Source organism: Juglans regia, chromosome 16 (genome assembly GCF_001411555.2).
Source record: "Juglans regia cultivar Chandler chromosome 16, Walnut 2.0, whole genome shotgun sequence".
Lineage (NCBI taxonomy): Eukaryota > Viridiplantae > Streptophyta > Magnoliopsida > Fagales > Juglandaceae > Juglans > Juglans regia.
The window spans coordinates 18548758-18567993 of NC_049916.1; the positions used below are offsets into that span (position 1 = coordinate 18548758).

Genomic DNA, 19236 nt, shown 5'->3' on the forward strand with positions numbered 1-19236 from the left:
AGGGTTACCATTCACCCAAAAAAGTCGAAACTTTGTATTGCACCATAAAATCTTAAATATTATTACGAGTCTAATTGTGCAATTCGTTTAAAAAAATTATATTCCTAAGTGCCTTAATTAAATCAAAAACCAAATTCCGTCTTCATAGCAGACTAGGATCTGATTACTTTACGGACTAAAACCTCATTAATTGCTTGATTCATCATGATGTTCCTAATGTCTAAAGAAATTATTTGCTTTGAATTTCTTTTGGGTCGTTCCAACATGAACATAATAAGAAATTAGTGGATTTGGGTTTGATATAAATAAGATTAGTTCAAAACGGATTGATCTATTAAGACACGTTTAATAAATGGATCAATAATGGGTCAATCCGCAATAATCCATTTAATTTTTATTTCAAAATTATAATTTTATTATTGTTGGATTGTAATATTGATATTTCTCAATATGCGTATGTTTTTATTATTATGATTGTAATTTTGGACTTATGCTCATATTTGTTATTGTTGGATTCGTAATATTGGTTTATTATAGCTTAAAATCTAAAAAAAATATTGATATTTGTTGTCAGTAGGTAGTCTATTTTTTTTAGAGATATTGTGGTACTAATAAATTTAGGTTATAGTTTTTATGTGAAATTGTGTTAATCAAGCCAAATGGATATTGCGAATTAGTTCAACCCATTTACATGAAATAGATTGAAATGAAACATATCATATTGACCAATTTTTAATTAATTATTAAACGGGTAAAAAATGTGACACAACATAACCTTTTATTTAAATGGATCATATTAGGATTTGAAGGTCTAACCCATTTAGTTTAACGAGTCGAATTGGGTTGACCTATATAGTCAAATGCCTATGACTGCACCAAATTGGTTTTGGACCAGTTTCATTTCTTAAAAACCAGTACCGGACGAGCCCACCCCTAGCGAACACAAATTACCATCACTAGTTTTAAACGTCTATTATTTTTTTGTTGCCTTCGACGTTGATTGCAATCACTGTACTTGAATTAATTGGTTGAATCCCAAGTTTTGAATTCCGTTCTGGTTGAAGTACTGGAATGGAATATTTTGGTTCCGATACGTTTCAGTGTACCGTTTTGGGATAAACATTATATAGATAAATTATATATATATATATATATATATATATATATGGGAAATGCTATGCATCTGCCCCACACAGGCACACACTTCACATCACTTTTTTTTTTTTTACACTCAATAGGTTGAGTGTGTGCCGGTGTGGGGCAGATGCATATATTTTTCCTATATATATATATATAGAGAGAGAGAGAGAGAGAGAGAGAGAGAGAGAAGTTTGCACAAAACACACAACAATGAGAAACACAACCAAACACACAACAATGGAAACAAGATTTTCTAGTTTCTGCACAAGAAACACCATTTTTTTATAAGTGATCAAGGACTGATTCTTCTTAGCCGCCTCCTCTTCATCTTTCAAAAACTGAAATACTTTTTAATATATTACCAAGAAAGAAAGCAATCTATATATAACATTTCATGCATCAAGTACTGAAATACTCAAGAATTTTTTCCTCTATGCATCGTTGTTAAATCTGGGGTTGTCTGTATTCACACATGTTCCATTTCCCACCTCAACTTGAGTGGTGTTGACGCCACGCCAGCAAATGTCTCTCAATAATTGGGCATAAACTTGCATCTCTGCATTATCAAATTGAAAACATGTCAAAATAAAATAAAATAAACTGAGGCTTGTTTCTAAATTCTCCTCACTAATACTCTTTTTTTTTTTTTTTAATATCTATTTTGGGACCCCTGTATGAGAATTTTTATTTGAATTTTCTAAATTTTCCTCACTAATCAAAACAGACCATCCACTCCGTATTCCAGTCTCTAATATACTTTTTGAGACCCAAACAATCAAAATAATAACATACTAAGAATCATACTTATGTTGTCAGAGTGGTGATCACATTATTTTAGAACAGTCAAAATTTGCTTGGTCCCCATTGTTGCGTACGAGAAAATCCCTCTCCTTGAAGGAGAGAAGCGATCATGAGAATCGCAGTCAACTTCAACGTTAGCCATGCCTTTCATCTCTCAATCTGAGTATTTGCTCTACTTTTCTGCTGGTTCGAACTTTGTTTTGAGGACCATACTGGAAACAGACGGAGTGTGGCTAGGGATTCCATTTTAAGAACCTGATTTTGCAAGGGAGAGGAAAAAATGGGAGAAGTCACCAGAAATCGGCCAAAATTTAACCCGAGACAGAACAGGTACCTACCCCGTGCCGATTACTATTCCAGCACGGAAAATTCCAGCCAGAACGTGTTATGAACCCACTAGGTAGAACTCACCCTTGAAAACTAGCTTACAAGGGAAGGGTGCTTAGGAGCTTATAAACCATCAACTAATCCCATACTTAGTCAATGTGGGATCGTAACAACCACCACGCTCCGCAACCGACGTCCACGGCAGTCCCGGCGCTCACACGGGCTGGCTGTGCGCTAGGTCTTTTCCTAGCTCCGGGCGAACACTGCCATGCCGGCATCACCCCCCGTGCCGCACGATTGCAACCGTCGTAACATGGCCTTAGATGTGGGGTGGCTCTGATACCATTTGTTATGAACCCACTAGGTAGAACTCACTCTTGAAAACTAGCTTACAAGGGAAGGGTGCCTAGGAGCTTATAAACCATCAACTAATCCCATACTTAGTCAATGTGGGATCGTAACAAAACGGAACGATTTTTGAAACTTTGGTTGAATCACTGGTAGTTTATATCGCAGTTAGCAATGAAGTTTTCTAACTCACCGCTCCAAACTTTGTCTCGTGGAGAATTTGTATAATTTCAAGTTGTAACGTAAACTATCAAAATTATTAATTTGTATTTTAAATTATTCCAGTTTTTCAATTTGCACACCAAACTATCAAATGGCATTACTCTTTACTTCTAATATACAAGTCTTGGTGGATATTATAAATTACAAAGAAAGCGATAGTTTTCCTTGTCTAATAGTGTAAACCAAGTTCGGTAGACCCTCCTATATACAGCATGCTCATGCAAACTCTGTTCACGGCTCACAGATTTCTTTCATGTGGTTCAAGCCAAGGAAATCCCAGGAAATCAAACACCTCTTTCTCTGTCTCAAATTTCAAACTTGCACTAGCTCTTGTGCCCTGCGAGTGCAGATGGGACGATACATGCTTATGCTAAATGAACTGCAGAAAAAAGGAAAATAGGCGTTTATAGAAAACACCTACAAAGCAAAGTCATTACCCGTTTACCGCCTGAACTGTGAGTAGCTGGAAACAGCCCTGTATCATCAAGCCGGAATCCTTTAGATTCTGCCACCAATCTCAACCTGCAACCAAGCATCAAGCAGAATGGTATAAAGTTTTACTCAACCATGGATTGTTTTGAATTTATTCAAAAATATATACATAAATAAATAAATTTCATGAATGAGCCATTTTTCAATCACAAATGTGGTTTAACTGTAAGGAAAAATTTAATAAAGGCATTTAAAAAGAGAAGCAAATGAAGTCTGTAGCACAGGAAAGTGCATCAATTGGTAGGGGGAAAAAGTAAGGTGCGGGGTATGGTTCTGAAGAACTCGGCATCAGTCTGTTAGCAACAAAGCAAAGCAAAGCTTGTCAGTAGTTCTGAATAAAGCCAGTTGCTTGTTTCTGTTTATGATAAACTGTTTTTCCAAGATATTTTAGGTTAGCAATTTTTTTTTGTAGTATATTACCTAACAGCTACATGTATTGAAACCGATAAATCCTATGCAGAGGATGTCAAAAAAAAAAAAAAAAAGGGATAAAATCCTATGCAGAGAGATGTTTTGTGAACTTTTGATTCTACGAAAGGAAACCGTTTCGTGAACCTGAAAATTTAGTTAACTACAGAGACAGTATTTTATTAAAAAAAAAACATACCTCCTATTCAAGACATCATTCCCTGTCCAAGCGATTAGTCCAAATGCATATATGTCTCTTGGGAATACCTACAAGTGCAATATAGACATTCAAGTATCAGGAAATCAGTTGTATACATTTTGCAATTCAACATAACACAACTAAAACCTGTATAGAGCCAAAGTTGGTCTCTTAATCATAAAAACCAAAAGTTAACTTAAAGAATTAACATGGAAAGACATTTATTCCTGTTAACACTAGTAATACAATTGCATGGGGTGTTAAAAGAAATGAGAAATGGATCAGTAGAGGTTTCTTCCCATTGTGTTACTAGAGGCTAAGAAACCCAAAACTCAGAGAATCCTCCCAGAAATAGCCAACGATGCATTGGGATATGGGGGTAAACATATAAGTAAATCACCAGTAGATATACAAGTGTTGATGTCTGTTCTGGTAATTTTTTACAGGATACCATCAAGTACCTTAAAATCTATTCGGTGGCGTAGCTCACGTCCAGGATATGTGCATAGTCCGAAGTATGTGTCAACACCATGATCAGTACCCTGTGCACATTTTGCATAAAGAAGTTAATGGATCATATCACTGCAAGTCTGAAACATACAAAGATACATGCATGACAGATAAGCAGAAGGAAATGGCTTAAAATACACATAAATTTTCTGCAGATATGATTCTTTTCTTTCTTCTTTCATTTTTCGCTTCTAATTTACAGATGATTGAGTTAAGAAAGTTTGAAGATCTTTTACTTTTTCTTCTTTTAAAGTCTTCTTTTCAACCAAAAGAGAAATGATACTTGGACAGTATATAAAATGACAAGTTATTTCGTTATCCCATTTATCATAGACTTTATAACTCAAAATATACTTTTCTGACTGACCTCTTGTTATATAAAAGCCGACAAGTGACTGGAACTACTTAAAATAGAATCAGACAAGTGTTGGAGGATCAATTATTCTAAAAACTTGAATTTAAAAGCACAACTCCAACAATACATATCAAGCTAACACAAATTGGCACCACCTTGCCTTTATATGTGCAGCCAGAATCTGCACATGGAGCCCAGAAACAGAAACAAAAGCAAACAAGTTTCCTAGGACTCAAAACAGATGTTTCATAGGGAAGACAAACTTTGATACCATGTTAAAGAATCAATAATCATAAAAGTTTAAACTTATAGGAACTCAGCCCCTCAAGGTCTATCAAATTAAGACACTAACCGAACATCAAAATGATTCATTTTCCATAACTGCATAATCCAGTTTGCAAAACCAAACTATGGTCAATGTACATAAGGTTTAGAAAGAAAGGCATTCAAAAAGTAGATACTCCTTAAAATTACCTAATTAAAAAAAAACCCTTCTCATACACAACATACCATCCAAGAAATGAAAATCTCGTAAAGAAACAATCAAACAAAAAATTACCTCCTCGCTGTGTGTACTGAAAACCAAATCCTCTCTTAAGAACTTCATATCCTTTAAATGCTTGACATATTTTGATAGAAAACCTCTATGACTGTAAGTTCAGAGCATATTAAACCAGAATTTCATAACTAATACCACACACATTACTGTTACAAAGCAGGAAGACAATGTAAGTATAAAAGAGTGTAAAAATAGTACCGAGGTGACAAAAAACATAAACAATAATGTTAAAGAAAATGCCAGCAAGAAGCTGCTTCAATTAAATAAGAAGCATGTCAATGAACCAGAACAAAGAATTGCAAACACTCCAGCAAATGAAGGTCAATGCAATTTTGCTTTTTGCCAATATTGAATTTATGATCTCTCATCATTAAAAAAAAAGAAAGAAAGCTCTCATTGAACCTTGTATGCTGCAGAAAAACTGTGTTGACATTTGTAGATATCTAGTAATACAATCTATCACTTGGGGAACCAAGATTGGCCAGATGTATGGCGGATGTCAAAAGCAAATAAGGTCCATGAATAAATGTCTTATATTTCTCTCAAATGGACCACAAAATTTCTTCAACAACCTTTTTTATTTATATCAGTACATCTCTTACGATCTTTTTTTTTTTCTAATAAGTTAACTGTATTTCACTCTTTCAGGGAAGAAGAATGTATCAGAAATAGAACAAAAGCTAAATTTAGGAGAGGACACAGTTGGCCCGCAGCAATCTGGTCTCCTCTAAGATCAACACAAATAAATATTAAAAATGAAGCAAATATAAAAGGTGCATGACACACTAAGAGAAGGAGCTTGCACCTCTTCCCATCAGGATGTGTAATTATAATGTCTAAATCCCCACAGGAAGCTTTTCCACGTCTAAATGATCCTCCACATATGATTACCACCTTCAAGACAGACATCAAAATGGTAGAAATGTAGAATTACCCATCCTCCACATATAATAATCACCTCCAAGACAGATATTAATAATGTAGAATAGCTCTTATATGAAAAAGCATTGCGAATGCTAGAAAAGTATAAACATGGCCAAGCCTTGAGGTATGGCCCTCAATGAATTATATCTAGATCCACATGTGATCAAATATCAATCATAAAACAGAATTAAACTATGCATATAACTGGTTCATCCAAAAATATCTGATTAATAAATAAATTTATAATGACACATAAAGGATGATAAATTACATTTATTGCCAAGAAGTTCTTGATTTTAATGACATTCAGCTGGAAAGGATTTGCTCCAAAGAAAAAGTTAGGGTGCTCACCCCAGGCAGAACATCCTCCCCAACTTTCTGAAGAAGAAGCTCCATCTCTTGAACCTGTAGAATTGGAAATATATTAAAAAATATCCAGGGTGAAGGAGATCCAGAACTTACAGATGAGAAATTCCAAGCAGCATCATGAAGACCAGACCTCATGGCGCGGAATCCTCTGCTTGATATCATCAAAATATTTCAACCCAAGTCTTTGTGAATTCGTCAATGATTCCTCATTTTGCAGATCATCTAGTGCACGATATCCTTTTTCATATAATTTAAGTGCAGTGGCTGGACCGATACCCCAAACTTCGCCAAATAAGGTGATTGTCCGTACCTGAAAATAACAAGGCAGCAACGAGAGATCAAAATGAAGTATGAAGAACTATAGTTACATGTAGCTTGCATGTATTTTTTTTTTTTTTTTAATCTCCAGTTCTATATAAGTGGGTAAAAAATCGTTAAAAAATCAAACCCCCTCCAAATTAGAGTTAAGCTGCTGCCTCACTGGTAACTTTCATAAATTAAGGGTACATTTGGGCAATAAGATGAGATGAGAAATTCTCAAAACTTCTCACAATTTCCTTCCCAAACATCACTCAAACATAATACACTTTTCAATTTCAAATCTTCAACTTTTTCATCTAAAACAAAATGCAAAAATCAATACAACTTTTTGAAACTTCAAAAAAAATATTAAAAAATTATGTTCAAACAATTTTTTTTATTTTTATTCAACTTTTTCTCTCTCATTTCTCAAAACCCAATAAAACATCTTAACTCAAACCGTTTCACTACTATTCACAGACCATTTCACTACTATTCACAAAATTTTGAGATACTCCAAATGTCTAAACGAGTCTCAAGCTTGATTTAACATATAAAAAACCAAGATTAGAAAAAGAACAATAAAATTGTGAATGAAAATGAAGAATTTAAACAAGACAGATCAAAATGTACGGTTTCAAAGCAAGAAAAAATAAATATCCACCATCCTTCAAGCTTTATGATTTAAGATTTCACTTAAAACTACATAATACTGAAAGAGAAGCTCCAGAATCTAAAAACACTAGGAAAATTTATTAAGAGTATTAGATTATTCCATCACTGGCATTCGAAGACCATGTTCAAGAAAATAAGTCCAGACTAGAGGAAAATGAAGTATAGAAATTCCAACTACTTACACATAAAGATGGCAACAAGAAGAAGATACTCAACAATTAGAATGAGTGCAAAGCATTAATTTGATGAATAAAGAGTGTAAATATATTATGAGGCCTTAAGCACTACAGGAAATTCAGTTTTTACTGAGGACCTTTGCAACACCTTTTCATCTTTTTCAAAGTGCTCCAGCTTGGATAATTTTCCAGTTGTCACTATCTCCTGGATCTGCAAGTAATTACAAATTGCTTCTGTAAGCTTTAGCTGAAACAAGTTAAAACTTAAAACCTTTACTGTGCGCCAGAAAATGCATACTTATAGAGCACAGCTTTCTCTAAATTCTGACTACAACACCTGTAAGGATCCACCACTAATGTTGCAAATTGTGAGTTTCAACATTGGTCACACCACATTAGACTTTGTAGAGCACACATCGTAACTAAGTTTTACATACAAAACAACAAGTGAACTAAGTAAGCAACAATATCATGATGAGACTCACGACTCAGCAAACATATTTCCCGGTGAGTAATGATCGCATATACAGCATTCAGAGAGGCAAATAATGATGTTAATGAGAAACTACCCTCTCATTCACACTTAAAAGGGGAAAAAGGAAGTAACTAAGAAACCATTCAGCTGTTCACTTTGGAGAATAGACAAGTTTAGTATCTGTATAAACGTCATGTGATGTACCTTTTGAGATGAAAGACTAAAACTTTTAAAAGATGAGCCCAGTAACGAACTGAGAAATCCTACGCATGAGGGTGATCACTTACATGATCTTGCAATGACTTTCCAATTGAGGGTAGGTCTTTGACCTGGTCTGCACTTTCAATTATGAAGGGTAGCTTCTCTATAACTGGGATAGCCTTGTAGTAGCTAAATGACCTCCGGTCATCACCCAACGCTTTCAGTTGCAATAACCACAGGACGTCAGCTCAACAAGAGAGCAAAGAAAAAGACAGCAGAGAATACAGGATTTTATTTTCACCTCTATATATGTCAATAAGCTTTTTAAATATCTCGGTTATGTTCCTGTTTAAATCAGGAGGACTATACGGCAAGGATGTCTGCAATGCACCAACCTGATTACAGATAGTAAAATTATTCAGCAGAAAAACTGAAGCATAGATCTACAAAACAATTGTTGATGATAAGATATTATTTATCATCCCCCACTCCCAAAGTAACCATGCTTGTATGCTTTGTCTGCCAGTATACAACAAAAAGTTTCAGGAATTTATCTGAATTATCTGCTGATGAAGCTTACGTCTTTATTAAGAGCATCAGGGGTGTTTCCACTGGTATTTGATGGGCTCAGAGTCTGAAATGAGTCATAAGAATCTCTAGGAGTACTTGGTGCCTCATATAGACCATTGCTTTTCCCTTCTTCCTTGCTTTCTTCATCCATATTTTTTGAATCTTCAGCGGAAGACCTGATCTTTTTGCTATGTGATGGTTCATTATAGCTAGAAGAGTTTATGTTGGTTTCTTTAGGAACTAGAGACTTGTCTGGTGTGTTGTCTGCTTCTAGATCCAGATTTAGATAGTATGAATCCTCAGAGACCTTTTCTCCTGATCTCAAGCTGTCCTCTAGCCACTGATAAAGGAGAACACTCTGCAACAAATGAAGTCCCATCACAACTTCAAATAGCATTATAAGAAATGAAAAATCTTTAAAAATGCATTCATTGATGAATATGATGAAATTTTCTTGCCAACATGCTGATTTGATGGAGTGAAAGAAGTTTCAAAAGAAAAAAGAATTTATCCAAAACTAGTTGGAGCCTCCCCATAGAATAAATCTTGAAGCTAAATATCTGGCATAGACTTAACCAGGTTTTCTGGTCCTTCAAATCCCCAATCTATGTTTCTAAAAATCAGCCTCTTAAGTATTTTAATGAAAGCACACTAGTAGTTCTAAGTTATAGTATACATATATAAATGAAATAGATATATTTATATATAAATGAAATATAAATAAATAGAATAAAAAATTAAATACAATTAAAAAAATAAAATTCATTCGGGTTAGGGATTCATTGCGATTCTCAAAAAGAATATTTATTTCAGATAAACTGATAAACTAAAAGGGATCTACATCATGAACTATGTAAGGAGTCCAACACAACTATTAAGCACTTGGCACCTGATAAATACCCACTAATTTAGGCCTTTTCCGAGACATTAATATTGGAGGCAAGAGATTATTTTGTACATCTAACTACAAATCACGAAATTGGACTAAAAAATCTGAAATTAGAAAAAACCATTAGAAAGCTTTTCCAATGAAAATAATAGCGCATTGAGTGATAAACACTTATCGTACTGAATAACTTGTAACTCAGCTAACAAAGTTCATAGAAGGTAAAATGTGAAACTTGTAACCAAGACCGTATCAAATTAAACGATGCAACAACTCTAAAACCATGTACCAATTGTACAAAATGAATAACGCTGAATAGAGAGACAAAACCGGTGACTCACTCCCTTAAATCGTGCGAAGCGTTCAGCGTCCACTTGTTTGAGAAGGGCATCCGAGTTCATAGCAAATACATGAGTGACCCTTTTTGATAGGCGCTCTTCTATTGCAGCCCCCATTTGCACTAGTTTCTGCTTCCAAATCTTTCAGTACCCGAAATATAAATTTAGGAAAGGAAAATGCAAAGAAAGAGATTAAGATACGAAATAAATTTTAAGCAGAATGGTTTGTGACAATACAAGACTGTGAAACCTGTAACCGGCGAGCCTGAACTCCGTTTTCAACTAAAAAAACTACCAGTCCTGCGAACATTCCATTTGGGTCGGAAGGGGGTGTTCGATTTTTGGTTGGCTTTGGCGACATCGAGTCTTCTCTGCTTCTTGGTGCCTTCTGTCGTCTTCTACAAGCTGCCAGGCTGCCTTCCATAACCGAAAGAGGTTGGGTTTTGATACGCCGGGGACTCTGCAGTTTGAATAAATCCCATGCTCAGTGTAAGACACGCGTTGACGCCCATTTTATATTTGAGATCTAAAAATTCTAAAAATACACCACAATTACACGATTAATTATAAATTTATAAGATAAATTATGTTTTATCTTCTAACTAATGTTTTATACGTGGCACATATGTGGCCTGTCAATGACCCGTGTTGAAACATCATTGGTGCTAATATAGTGTTTCTAAATTATTTTTCCTGTTATCAAAATTCTTACATATAGATCAATTTAATTTTTCTTAGGGCTGGGTGGGGCGGCCCCGCCACCACCCCGTTGTCCACTGTCCCGACCCCACCTGGGCGGCATGGGCAATCCCACTCGCCTATGCTGGGAGGGGGGCATGGGGTCGCTGGGCCCAACCCCAACCCCAACCCCAACCCCAACCATCGAGCTAGGCTCAAGCCCGATCCAAAACGCGCGCATGTATATATATATATATTTATTTATATATATATAAATCATCCAAAATTTAAATCTCCTAAAAGGACGTTATTTTAGTAAAGATTTTTTTTTTCTATATATAAAAAAATGAATGTTAAAACGGCGTCGTTTTGGAGGATTTAAGTTTAGGGTTCTCCCTCTTGGTTTTCTCTTCCCCTCTCTCTCTCTTTCCTTCCTTCCTATTTGCCTCTCTACTTCTTTGTGCCTTGTGCTGCTATCCTCTCTCTCTCACACAGTTGTCACGGCGGCACAACTTACGTCTACATCTTCTCTCTCCGCTACTCTTTCTCTCCTCTTTTGGCAACACAACGAGAATCTGACGACGTTTAGGTTTTTTTTTTCTTCTTCCAATCTTCTGATGTCTGATAGATGAATTGTGTTTTGGTTTTTTCTTTTTGCTAGTTTTGGTATTCGATGTGTATTATTGTGAATTTGAGATGGTTTTGTAACTTTGTTCATTGTTGAGATGGTTTCCACCATTTGTTTGAACAAGGACGGGGGCCTCTCTCCCCCATGATGCGGAGGTGCAAACCCAACCCACACTGTAAAAAGTTCAATTACAAAACTTAGCTAGAAAACAATTTGGTTTTAAGCAAATAGGGAAACAAAATACCTTTTTATGCTTAACCCTAAATCAAAGGTACTGAATATTATCATTCTCTTCGATAGATCTCTTGCTCGGCTTCAAATATTAAATTCTAGTTGAATATCTAGTGATTCGTGATTATCAAAGCTGGGTCTTTCTATATACTAAATTGTGGTTTGACTACTATCCTACTCAAATGACGTGGCATGCATACTAACACACGCAACATCATAAAACTTTTTTAGAAAAAGTCCAAACATCTACAGTTCCTAATTTGTAGTGATATAAAACAAACAAGCATCATTTCCCTCCCCATTTGGAACTGCCCAATCAGCTGCCATCCTCCACCTCGTGTATGTTATCGTTTAAAAATTCCTTTCCATCGAAGACCACCAATTGAAACTATTTCTTCGACGTATATCATCGTCTAGTGCTCCAAAAAGAAGACAACCTTCTGGCTAAAACAAAGAACGAAACGTCCCCATGCTATCATCGCCCTCCACCACTCTCATATGTTTGGTGTTTGCTCTCCGACACAAACCAACGCCTGGCTTTGACCTTTTGAACAAAACAGGTAGGGCTAAAACATTTATTTTGCTCCAAAATAGTTGTCCATTGCTCCTGTTGCCACCTTTCACTGCATGCCAGAGACATTTCATAGTTACCGGCATCGAGCTACACTGGTAGGTACCATTTATTCCAACTTTTTTTTTTTGGTTAATCACCTATATGATTTTTACTTTGTTCATGCCCTAGAAATTTCGTTTGAGTGGCCTAGATACCCAGTGGTTTATTTGTTCATAGCATTCATGGATTGATCTTGTTTGTTTATTTACATGTATTGTAGGATGATCTAAGTTGGCTAGCCAAAATACTACCATGTTTAATAACACTTTTTTTTTTTTTTTTTTGTATGGCCAAAATACTCACAAGTTTTATAGCACTTCTTTTTTCATTTGTTGCCAAAATACTCTCAGTTTCTAACATTTGAATATGAATGTGGGGATACTTTTAAAAGTTACACAAATAACGTTTGACAACTCTTTAGCTCTCCAAGTTAACCCAGTAGGTGAGTTATTAGGTTTATTCAGTCTTCTTTTGTAAATCTTTTGAATCAATAGTTTTTGAGTATTTTTTTTTTTTATTTCACTAATGTTGATGAGGTTCAAATTGTATGTGATTTGGAGTTTCATGATAAAGAGTAAGATGCACATGTAAAGTATAAAATTATAGAGGACAAAAATCTTGAGGAGCCAGAGATAGGCATGATTTTTAAGTCTAGTGATGACCTTTTTTTTTATACCATAGGTAGTATGCCAAGTAAAAAAAAGATTTGGTGTTGTTCAAAAAGGTTATAAGAAGGAAGCAGACGGGACTGTCAAATATGTCGCATTTGCTTGCATTCGTTAAGACTAGAAAAGAACCACTTCAAGAAACATTATCAAGCCAATGCCAACAACGAAAACATGTTGAAAGGCAAAGATCAACGCACACTTAAGCATTGATGGGAAGTGGTTTTTTACCACTGTAATGCTTGAGCATAATCACGATTTGAGCTTGGGGAAAGTAAGGTTTTTCAAATGCAACAAGCAAATGGATCCGGTCATGAAAAAAGGCTTGAATTGAATGATAAAGATGGAATCGCAATGAGAAAGAACTTTAATTTAGAGAGGTACGATAGGAGTTTAGAGGGAAGCTATACTGTCATGAGTGTGAGGTGATCAACTAGACGTACACGCAGTTTGTTTAAGTTTAGGGAGATTCTGTCTAGACATTCAATATATAATAGCTGTATTGACTATGCGAAAAGTGACTTTATTGCCCCCTAAATACTTGATAGATAGAGGAAAGATATCAAGCACATATATACTCTTATTAAGAGTATTTACGATGGCTTGAGTGGCAACCCTGCTAGACAGATGTGAGAATTCGTGCAAGAAATTTTTTTGAACCAACATCGATGATATCTACAAAGGTGGAGCATTATGTGGACGTGATGAAACACATTGGCATGTTAAAGGAGAAATATAGTGCATTGAGCGATGATTTGGTGGGGCAAAGTGGTAAAAGTGACAAGACCTCTCTCGTGGCTCAGGACAAAGAGAAGCCTCCATCAAAGCAAAAGACTTATACAGTAGAGAAAACGATTAAGGAATTATAAACAAAGAGTAAATATGAAAGTGACAAGAATGATAGGCAAAAGTGGAAAATAGTTAAACATGCTAAGTAAATTTTTAGATATTAAATATTAATTTATGGTTGAATCTATTTATTTCTGACCCATATTAAATTTTTAGGTCGTACATGGATCCATTTGTTTAACGTACAACTCCATATAACATAAAACATCATCTTTTAACTTAAATACCAACTTTTAGGTCATATGATCATTTGGTCTCATGGTCCAAAATTTAGTTAACAACTACAAGATCAATCACAAATAAAATATTAAACATTTCATATCATCTTTACAACTTTTTATTGCTATTATACATTATAATAGGAACTGCTATAATAAATTCAATTCCTAACGATATTTCCACAATAGTTTAACCGTAACAACGAACCATAAGCAAATTAATCTCTTTGATCATGTCATTACTCTTTGATCGTGCCATCAGTCTCTTATTAGATTGCTCTAAAACTAGTCATTGTACTATCTCTTCAGCATTGATCTCCTGATCAGTACACATAAAACTTCTTGGGTGGTCATGTGTAATTCTTAGAAGTAAATTAAAATAGATCTTATTAGAAGCATCAAATTGAGAAATTGGTACATATAGAACTAGTAGAGAAAAGAATTAGACAAGATATAGTAGTAGCTAGAGATCAAATTAAATGAATATCTTAACCATACAAACAAAGATCATAATCATATTTATTTGAATTGTTCTACTTTTGGCATATGGTTTGCAAAGAATTTAAAAAGCAAATAATTATAGTTTAGATTGCATTAATTGAGAGGGCAAACTACATATTGGATCTATTCGTTGGAATTTAGTTCGAGCCTATCATACTAAAGAAGTAAAGTGCCGAGCTAATGTGTGAATAAAGGAGTCTAATGCTTGGGCAATATTACAAATTCGGAGAACCAAAATTTAGTTTTTTAACTATTGTGTCAATAAAGTCTGATGCTTAATATAATGCTTGGATTTATCCTCTACTATTTAGTATGTTGAGCTCGTGAGTGTGTTCTTCTAATAATAGATTTTTTTGCTAAATTCTAGAAAAAGATGACTTTGAGGTTAAAAAAAAAAAAAACACTATTAATTGGTCCTCTTCATGGATATGAAGCATGAATAAACTATATTTCTTTCTTTTTCTAGCCTAGTTGAAGGACGATTGGTAGCAAAAGCAGCAAAATCACAAATGAGTAATGAGGTCAAAGTAAATATAAGCTCTAGACATGCACCTTGGTTGAAGCAAACTAACAATGAAGGGTCTTCATGCTGGATTGGATCTATGACGATGACGCACGTTGTAAAGGGTCATCGGATGTCAAAGACAAAGAAGGAGAGTGGCCGGACGTTTTCCCTTGGCTTCGGTATATCTATTGTCATCGGTGAAGAGGACACCTTAGATGGAGCACAACTTCGATGGAACGGAGGCCTGGGTTAGGGGTGTTTGGAGGGGAAGAAAGGGGCATGGGGTGGCTTAAGGGCAACAAAATGAAATATGAAAGGGGTTGTACTGTGAGCCAATTAGTTACTGTACACAACAAGAAAGTTTAAATTCTTTTGTTGACATGGCACGTGTTACTATGCGTACACATCAGCGGAGTGGGATGGCCGTCAGACTGTGATATGGTATATATAATTTTTCATCAAAGATTATAACTTTGACATTTTAGAAAATAATTAACTTACAATTCCGTTACAACTTTTTTACAACAACATATTAAATGAAGGGCAATTTCATAAAATTGAAACTCATTTTTAATAAAGTATTTTGTTTACATTCTTTTTAATATGGTTGGAATTAAAACTTAGTTAAAGTTCATATATCTAGCTTACCTTTTATATAATTTCTACAATGAAATATATATGTGCTTAGGCAGTGAAAATTTATGGGAAGAACAATTATATGTTTCACATAATAGAAATGTTAAAAACTACACACGTATTATGTTTTTATCTCATTCCCCCATCTTACCATGTTGATTTGGTAATGTTCATTAGTTGTTGAATTTCTCTTTTGGAAGTGACAAAAATTGATCCAAGGATTATGGGTAGTACCATATCAGCATAATGAAATGAAAATGAAAAAAAAAATAATGTAATATATAGCATTTTTCTTGAGTTATTCTTTCTAAATAAGACTGATCCAAGAGTTTATTGGTAGTATTAAATCACTATATTGGAATTAGGGAATAATACATAGGTCGGAATCGAGAAATACAATATAGGGGCAAATGAGTGTGCATTTGCATATATATAGAACGTAACTATGTTGATGTTGAACTTAAACTTCCTTAAGAGAAGTGATAAAAATTATATTTTCCACAATTAAAAAAATGCACTCTTCTGTAGTTACAAAAGAAGATTCAGCTTCACACATAGTAAAGATTAATTCTCATCATTTTCTTATGATAAAAGTTTTAGTGCATTATTTACTCATCATTTATATGCATATGAGGTTGTATTAGAGTATTGGCATTGGCCTAGCCAAATGTCAATGAAATCTAAATTTTTACCTTTTTTTAGTTAAAACTCTTGCATTGGACTAGTCAAAGGTATATTTGTGGAGTTTTGAGATATAATAATTTAGGACTTCTAGTCATATTTGAAGAGTCACTGTAGAAGGATCAAATCAATATTTTATAATTTTTCCATCCAACTACCTCTCTCGTTCCCTCGCTCTTCTCTCTATCTATCTCTCTATGCTTCCATCTAGCTTTTTCCTTCCAAATACGTTTCACCTTAACTCAAGTATTGTTTCCTCCAAGCTTTATTGTAATTTGGTGTTCGCAAAATTGGCATTGCGTACAATGTGGATTAAATATTAAATTTTAATATTAATGCAAAATAGTAAATATTAAATACAAGCATATTTTCTAAATATTAATACCAGTGTATTTACAAAATATTAATTTTTTAAAATATTATTAAAATATATAATATTATATTATTATTTTAATTTTAGGATGGCTACTCCAATGTAGATTAACCTCTCTAAAAATTTTGCCTATAGTCAAAACCTCAAATTTTAGTCAAAATTTAGACTTGGCAATGACTATGCCATTGTCAATACTCTTAGGGGTGTCTTAATACAAATTGAGACCTAAGACAAAATTTAAAATGATGTTTTTTATTTATAATAAAATGAGATACACATCATTATATTAAATATTTTTAAAAAATATTTTTTAAAATTTTCAATCAAATGAGGTTTTATTAAAAAAAACTTATTTATTTATTTTTTGTACATTATCAATAAGATTCTCTCTCTAGTAAAAAGCCTCCAGATCTGATTTTTGCCGGAGGCCCTCCTCTTTCTCCCCTCTCATTCATTCCTTTCTCCATCTACCCACTTTTTCTATTAAGGTAGTTCTCTCTTTTTAGTTTATTTTGTTTCCTTCAAGGTTGAAAAAACAGATCTACAGTTTTCTGGTATTTCTCGAGAGACATGCGCAACATAAGAAGAATCTCAGACTGCAAATCTTTCAGAGGATAGTGGCAATTTTTCAAAAATACCACGCGTGATCCTCACACACCGCTTACAACTGCACGTGGTCCTCACGTGCCACCCTTTTCTGGCAACTTTTCTCACCATATACGCTGGATCATTAGAATTGCCATCATCAGATCTGAAAGATCTGACTTTGTGGCTGAAAAGAGACAACATATTTCAAAGTCTACTGGAGTTGGTCCAAATTGTAATTTTTTTTTTTTTGCATCTATTTTATTACTTTCCTTATTGTTTAGTAAAAAAAAAAAGTTCGTCTCTTAGACGTTTTATCTGTAGAGGTTTAGTCTTTTTTCTCTATGAAAGGTGTGGCTGAGTCTCTGTTTAGGTAGAATGTTGTCTTTTGAAAGTTTTTTTGTAGAGAGTATGAACAGTTTTAAAGACTAGACCAATCACAAAAGAAAGTGTATTGGTAGAACTCTAAATGTACTAAATGATTTATGAGGTAATGGTTGATATGAAGATATCCCTACATATATCCAGTCATGAATATAAGTTTATCTGATTAATGAATGATAACAGTTTCCTTTAGATATATTTTTTTCAATTTTATATCTAATATAATTATTTAAAATGATGCATCACTGTAAATGTTCTACCTCAACTTAGCAAAACTTCAGAAAAATTATTTAGAAGTATGAACTATTCATCGTATTAAATATAAAATTTAGTTTCATGGGTCTTGCTCACATGAGAAAATATTTAAAATGAGGCTTTATTTAAATTTTTATTTAATTCAATGATTTTATGTTTTTTTCTAAAAAGACAGAATAACATTACTTAAGTGGCTTTACCTTGAGCCGGCCCTGATTTTAGTTAATAGAGATGACAAATTATTTTTTTTTTTTTTTGTAAAAAAAAAAACATTATTGAAGATTTATTTGGAAAACAAAAAGAAAAATTACACTTTCTCATTAAATTCTCTCTCATTTTGTAAATGATGTCAGACTTATCAAAAATATTATTCCATCCCTATTTAAGATACAAGTTGTAATGTATACTGTATTTAATCTCCCACCATTAATATTAATAAATAGTATCTTAAACTAGAAATTTGGGTGTAATTTTTGATAATTTGAAAACATTAATCTCAAATGAAAGGTAAAATTATGCTCATAATTTATTGTGGTTTTCCAGACTTGATTTTAACTTTTGTTTATTTCAATTAATCTAAAATGAAAGGTAAAATTAAAATACTTTTCTTTATTTTAATTTTTGTTATCCTCAATCATTTCAGTTATATTATCAATTTCCATGTGGGCGTTATTGAAATATGACATTATCCTGCGGGGGATTGGATATAAAAATGAGAAATAAAATTTATAGTTTTTAGAATATATAATCTTTTTATATATTTTTAAAAATATGAATAAATTTAATATTTATAAATAAATTCTATTTTTATTTAAAGAAAAATGAGCGAAATTTAAATCCATATTTATGTAATGAAAGTTGAAACTTAAATCCATATTTGGCGTTTAGAAATGAAAGTTGTAAAATGGATTTGCGCACCCAACGAAACATCTTAAGACAACTTACCATAGGTCAAACCGGAAAATCAGAAAATCGGATTGAACTGGATTGAACCTGATCGATTTTATCAGTTTTGAACCGGTCCGGTTTGGAACCGGTTTTTAAAATGTAAAAACCGACCAGTTCTGGTTCCGGAATTTTTTGGACCAAACCGAACCGGACCGGTTGAGTAAAAAAAATAAAAAATAATATTTTTATATATAAATTTTATACAAAATAT

At 33.7% G+C, this 19236-nt stretch overlaps 2 protein-coding genes across 3 annotated transcripts; one reads left to right on the forward strand and one right to left on the reverse strand.

Annotated features, from left to right (window-relative positions):
• Positions 1-2909: 2909 nt before the first annotated feature.
• On the reverse strand, positions 2910-10785 carry LOC108987123 (DNA polymerase lambda). Of its 2 annotated transcripts, none has more exons than XM_018959987.2 (14): positions 10526-10785; positions 10279-10416; positions 9062-9409; positions 8783-8876; positions 8568-8698; positions 7954-8016; positions 6785-6964; positions 6637-6690; positions 6167-6255; positions 5362-5452; positions 4399-4479; positions 3938-4005; positions 3276-3360; positions 2910-3175 (listed from the first exon to the last, which is right to left on the reverse strand). In XM_018959987.2, the coding sequence occupies exons 1-14, from the start codon at positions 10697-10699 to the stop codon at positions 3077-3079; spliced, it is 1695 nt and encodes a 564-aa protein (XP_018815532.1). In that variant the 5' UTR covers positions 10700-10785; the 3' UTR covers positions 2910-3076. The 2 variants fall into 2 exon arrangements, with proteins under 2 accessions (XP_018815532.1, XP_018815533.1); XM_018959988.1 differs by having other exon boundaries at positions 10513-10618.
• A 1409-nt stretch (positions 10786-12194) lies between these two features.
• Positions 12195-15428, forward strand: LOC108987106. The gene is made up of 2 exons (XM_018959964.2): positions 12195-12481; positions 15125-15428. The coding sequence occupies exons 1-2, from the start codon at positions 12282-12284 to the stop codon at positions 15414-15416; spliced, it is 492 nt and encodes a 163-aa protein (XP_018815509.1). The 5' UTR covers positions 12195-12281; the 3' UTR covers positions 15417-15428.
• The last annotated feature ends 3808 nt before the right edge of the window (positions 15429-19236 follow it).